The 5819-nt window shown below is 45.4% G+C and overlaps 1 protein-coding gene across 1 annotated transcript; it reads right to left on the bottom strand.

Annotated features, from left to right (window-relative positions):
• Positions 1 to 4492: 4492 nt before the first annotated feature.
• On the bottom strand, positions 4493 to 5478 carry LOC125960689 (heterogeneous nuclear ribonucleoprotein H3-like). Its single transcript, XM_049695514.1, has one exon. The coding sequence runs from the start codon at positions 5345 to 5347 to the stop codon at positions 4700 to 4702; it is 648 nt and encodes a 215-aa protein (XP_049551471.1). The 5' UTR covers positions 5348 to 5478; the 3' UTR covers positions 4493 to 4699.
• Between the last annotated feature and the right edge of the window lie 341 nt (positions 5479 to 5819).

Genomic DNA, 5819 nt, shown 5'->3' with positions numbered 1-5819 from the left:
AGTTAAATATGGACAGAAGAATGTATATGAATTTCACTGACTAGGTAAAGGGGTAGACCATATCAGATTGTTGGCATCTCAGCACCATTCTCACTTCCTTCTAAGATTCATCCTCACTTCCCCTATATTTTGGAGGCTGGAAGCCTCAAGACTATGTTTCCCAGATTCCCTCGACAGCACAGTTCTGGGTTGTGTCCTGCAAATGAGAGGTGCACGTGTGAGATTTTCAAAGCAGAGGAAAGGAGAGACCATTATTACTCTGTCAGTGGTGACCAGGCCAGGGCTTCTGCAGGCGGCAGGTGGAGGTTTGGAGTGTAGCTTCAGGCGTCCTCCTGTGAATCACCCACTTTGTGTCTCTGGTAACTGAGATCATTGGTGTTGGTTCCTTATGATTTCTGCACTTCCTGATTGCCTAAACATTAACAGACATATTTTTGGCTGCAGAATTCTTTGCAAGATACTTCTCAAAATCTTGTATTATCATTACCAAGCCCTCTTCTTCTCCCTTGATTATACAGGCATGGAGGCCCAGCTGGGCAGACCAAGTTGCAGTAGCCTAGTTCTCCAACTGGGAGCAGAGGAAGAGAGCTGTTTCTCATCAGCTTTCGTAATACCCTCAAGGCTTGGGTTCTAACATTTTTCCCAGGGAAACTCTGCACTGGTGGTTGGTTGCAGGACATTTAGGGTGATGAATTAAATATTGCACATAGGATTGGAAGACTTTAGTTCTAGGCCTAGCCTAACTATGGGATTACTACATGGCCTTGGACAAAACCCTTGACTTTTGGGGTCTTACTTTCCCCATTTATAAAATGGGAGAAAGAAGAAAAAAAACAAATTTGAGTTATAGCTAACATTTACACAGTACTTTCTATGTTCCAGTCATTATTCTGAAGACTTTTCATATAGCCACTCATTGAATCATCATAAAAATCATATGAGAAAGGTACCATTTATATCTTACATTTGGGGAAACAGATACTAAGAAACTTACCCAGGAAGTCTGTGTCCTTGTCGGGGCTTTGAGCCATTAAGCTATTTGGCCTCTTGTTTCATGAAAATGTGTGATAAATGGCAATCGATTTACAGTTTGGATGTACTGGCCTTTGTCCCAAGTTCTTTGGCCTCCCAAACAAAGTAGGAATTCACTGGATCCAGGAACTAAAGACATTAGGAATTGTCCTGTGTCTTTCCCTCGTGTGACTCTCTGCATAACTTTGCACAGCATTTTGTTCCACTGGCAGGTAGAAGACGACCAACCCATAGCTCTGAAGCATATTTCTCTGTTCAAGTGACCTCCGCTGATTGAGTTGGACACTGCAGATTCTAATTATGGATTTCCCTGAGAGAGAGAGAGAGAGAGACCCTATTAGCCCAGCTAGAATCTGGAAATGACTGCTCTCCAATCACTTGGAGGCGGTACGTTCACTTGCTGGACTATAGAGATATTTAGGTCTTTTTCACCAGCTCAGGGACAGTAATATGTCTCTGTCCTTACGGAAAAATCTCTTCCTTCTCCAAGCCTGGCAGCCAGCCTCAATCTTCCAGGGACAGCTCAGTTATAGTGGAAAGAGCCTTCCATGCAACCTGAAGTCCTGGGATGGGATCGACATCCAGGTCACCGCTTACTGACTATGTGACCTCAGGCAAGTTATATAAGCTCCCTGAGCCTCTGTGTACTCATTTCAGAAAAATCAGAAAATGCAAACAGTTATAACTAGAAAAAGAAAACCACCCTCTTTGTCCCCTTCTTTCTCCCTTTTACTAGGCTCCTTTTGATGTAACACACACAGGCACAGATGGGAGGAGTCTAAGGGTTTAGTTTCAAAGCTTTGGCAGGGCTTTTGTGTCTTTGTAGAAAAAGGAAAAGCCATTAAGAAGTACCTGGCTCTTCAATAGCCTTGCTCACTATTCCCAGTGGCCTGAGTGAACACAGTTTGGGAGGCCAAGGATCAAAGAAGGAAAATAAAACTGTTCTGCATTGCAGATAGAAGTCCTACCCATTGTGAGAGAGGTGGCCTTGCAAATTACGGGGGTAGAGGAGGTGAGGTAGCTAAGTCAGGAACAATTAGTGAAACCCAAGAGCAGAGAATTGTATAAACCTCTAAGGGAAGGTAGGCCACTAGGACAAGTATGGGAGGGGTAGGTTTCCCCTTCCTGTTCTGACCCAGTCAGTGGCAGCAGGCCACCTCTAATCTAATCTAGAAGAGCCCCTTAGAGGAAATTAGTAAAGGGCGCCCCCTCTCTGAGTGGATGCAGCTCTGTGCCAGGGTGCAGGGTTCGGTGAGTGGACTGTGAGCTGCACACCTTACATGCGTTCATGGTCTCCAAGGCTACACTCAGCAACCCTGAGTGCCACTCCTCAATGCAGACTAGTGAGCTGCAAGGAAGGTCTGCTGAGAGGACAGACGAGCCCAAACAAGGGTGATGCCCAGAGCTTTCCCCTCATCTCAAGACACACCTGGTGGGATGAGAAAAGGAGAGGCCAAGCATGCAGCCCGGCTCCCTACCCTCTGAGATTACGTAAAATTGCCTCTACAAAAATAAATAAATAAATATTTTTAAAAAGTAAAAAACAGGGCTTCCCTGGTGGCGCAGTGGTTGAGAGTCCGCCTGCCGATGCAGGGGACGCGGGTTCGTGCCCGGTCCGGGAAGATCCCACATGCCACAGAGCGGCTGGGCCTGTGAGCCATGGCCGCTGAGCCTGCGTGTCCAGAGGCTGTGCTCTGTAACGGGAGAGGCCACAACAGTGAGAGGCCTGCATACCGCAAAAAAAAAAAAAAAAAAAAAAAAAGTAAAAAACAAAACAAACAAACCAGCAATTGCCTCTAGCCTCCAATCCCAAACCCTGTGAAGGAAATCCACAGCCTTCTTCAGAATCCTGTGAGTTCCTAGGGATTACATTCTCAGGTTATCCCACTGGGTTTCTGATCCCTTCTACATGTATGACCTCACTTCTTTCTCCAAGTTTTACAAAAACTACTCATAGTAAACATTAATTTGAGTAGTAGGTATAAGATTAGAGGCAGGCAGGGAAGTATTTACATTGAAGAAGGGAAAGCTCCAATCTTAAATATTTATTTATTTGGCTGCGCCGGGTCTTAGTTGCGGCATGCGGGATCTAGTTCCCTGACCAGGGATCAAACCTGGGCCCCCTGCATTGGGAGCTCAGAGTCTTAGCCACTGGGCCACAATGGAAGTCCCCCGATCTTTTTTATTTATTTATTTATTTATTTTTGGCTGTGTTGGGTCTTTGTTGATGCACACGGGCTTTCTCTAGTTGTGGTGATCGGGGCCTACGCTTTGTTGCGGTGTGCTGGCTTCTCATTGTAGTGGCTTCTCGTTGCGGAGTAAGGGCTCTACGTGCGTGGGCTTCAGTAGTTGTGGCATGCGGGCTCAGTAGTTGTGGCTCGTGGGCTCTAGAGCACAGGCTCAATCGTTGTGGCTCATGGGCTTAGTTGCTCCGCGGCATGTGGGATCTTCCCAGACCAGGGCTTGAACCCGTGTCCCCTGCATTGACAGGCGGATTCTTAACCACTGCGCCACCAGGGAAGCCTGGGGAGTCCCCCAGTCTTAAAATTCTTTTCAGTTATCCTGCCATTCTATGGGTTTCTCACTGACATTTAACCCCATGTACATCCAGTCTTCCAGAATTTTGCTGGCTCCCCTTACTCTCCCTTTCCTGTATATCCCTCCCTCTAGAATTACCTTCTGTACTCCAATTTGCCTTCCTCTATTATGCAGACCAATTCAGCTCTCCCCAACTCTGAATCTGCAATATGGATATCTAAACTCATCAAGTGGGGGGGTCTTATATTTAATGGAATCCACCCTTCGTATAACACCATACATGTGATACAGTTGTGAGAACCTAAGGGGGAAAAAATGTTAGCTTCATTTACCATGAAATCCTGGTGAACCTCCTGGGTAATGTGATGCTTAGTAAATAGGAGGCATAGAATATCAGGTAAAGTTGAAGTAGAGTGATTTTTTTTTTTTTTAAGCCAGACTGAAAACTTGAGTTGTTACCTGGACCTCCACATGGCTGGGAAATGTGAAATATTCTGCATATCTAGCTTAGTCAGAAATACACTGATCTTCTATTAACTTGATCTTTAAATAGAAATTAAGGTCTCTCAATAATGAAGCCTTCAAATTGCCACTCCCTGAAGACAAAGATCAGTTTTGTGGGCCCTGAGGATTATATAGTTTTACTGGGTACTTTTTTTTTTTTTTTTTTTTTGCGGTACGTGGGCCTCTCACTGTTGTGGCCTCTCCCGTTGCGGAGCACAGGCTCCAGACGCACAGGCTCAGCGGCCATGGCTCACGGGCCTAGCCGCTCCGTGGCATGTGGGATCTTCCCGGACTGGGGCACGAACCCGTGTCCCCTGCATCAGCAGGCGGACTCTCAACCACTGCGCCACCAGGGAAGCCCTGGGTGCTTTTTTAGTTTTTTATTTTTTATTTTTTTTATTTTTTTTGAATATAAAAATTTATTTTTTTAAGTCAAAGTATGCAACAAATAAAACCTACAGAAAACAGATTTTCCCATCACAATCTGTTGCTTTACCAAATAATAGTTTGAAAACATATTCCTTCAGTCATTATAAAGTTCTTAAAATACAAAAGAAATTAAATCTGTAAGAAAGTCTAGTAGACCAGATGCTGTTGTCAGGACTTTTATATCGGTGGTTATGCTTCAGTACATCCCACGCCATCCACCTCCACTCATGCCACCTTGCCCATAGTAACCGCCACTGCCTCCACCACCACGGCCATAACCACCCAGGCCATCCGGAGTACCATATCCTCCACTGTAATTGTTCCCCATTCCCATTCTTCCCACAGATCCATAGCCTCCCTGATTATCCATTCCATCTCTGCCATAGGCTCCCATTCCAGAACCTCCCATTCCAGAGCCGCCTCCAGGAGTTGAATTCAAGAAGAGTTCAATGTATCGATGTTGCATGTTATTCTTATCTTTAGACATGGCAGCTACTGCATCTTCATGTGTCACAAACTCTACATCTGCTTCTCCTGTTGCTCTGCCATCAGCTCCAATATCAATATGCACTCGGATTGGATTTAGTGGTGAGAAGAAATTAGCAATGTCATTTTCAGTTGCACGGAAAGGTAATCCCCTCATATGTACAAAATGACCACCATGAAAACCTGAGCTTGCATCACCAGCTGCACCATAGCCATGTCCTCCCATACCTCTTCCATCTCTCATTCTGTCATCGAAGCCATCATTTCCATAGCCATAATTATTATAGCCACCATAGTCATCAAAACCTCCATAACCACCATCATATCCATCACCTCCTCGTCGCATTCTGTCATACATACTTCCACGCCCAGCTCCATAATAACCCCCTCTTCCTCCTATTGGTCTATCATATGGTCCCGGTCGCTGGCCCAGCAATCTTCTTGGTGGATCATAAAATCCTTTGATTTCACACTGCTACTTCTGAAGATCTCAATATACCTGTGCCCTATTCTTTCCTTGTGTTTCCCCAGAGCATTTTCTGCTATCTCCTTTGAAGCAAACTGCACGAAGGCCTCCCCTGTGCTTCTCCCCTGGTAGTCCATCGTCAATGTTATCCCATTTGGCACGATTTCCAACCCTTGAAAGAACTGAACTATTTCCTCTTTGCTGCAACCAAATGGCAGTCCACGAAGTCGTACTGTCCCATCACTAGCGTCATTTGGACCATTATGTTTCATAACCCAATCCATCTCAATACCGTTTGATTTAAATGCCCCTTTTACTTCAGATACCCTGTCGGGCGACAGTAGCACCGACTCCGGTGCTCAGG

Source organism: Orcinus orca, chromosome 1, assembly GCF_937001465.1.
Source record: "Orcinus orca chromosome 1, mOrcOrc1.1, whole genome shotgun sequence".
Lineage (NCBI taxonomy): Eukaryota > Metazoa > Chordata > Mammalia > Artiodactyla > Delphinidae > Orcinus > Orcinus orca.
Note: the sequence above shows the minus strand (reverse complement) of the source record. Positions and strands in the feature narration are given on the sequence as shown.

What these genes read in the sequence shown, in the direction of transcription:
- LOC125960689 (XM_049695514.1), bottom strand. Translation starts at nt 5,347, where the DNA reads ATGTATGACAGAATGCGACGAGGAGGTGATGGATATGATGGTGGTTAT.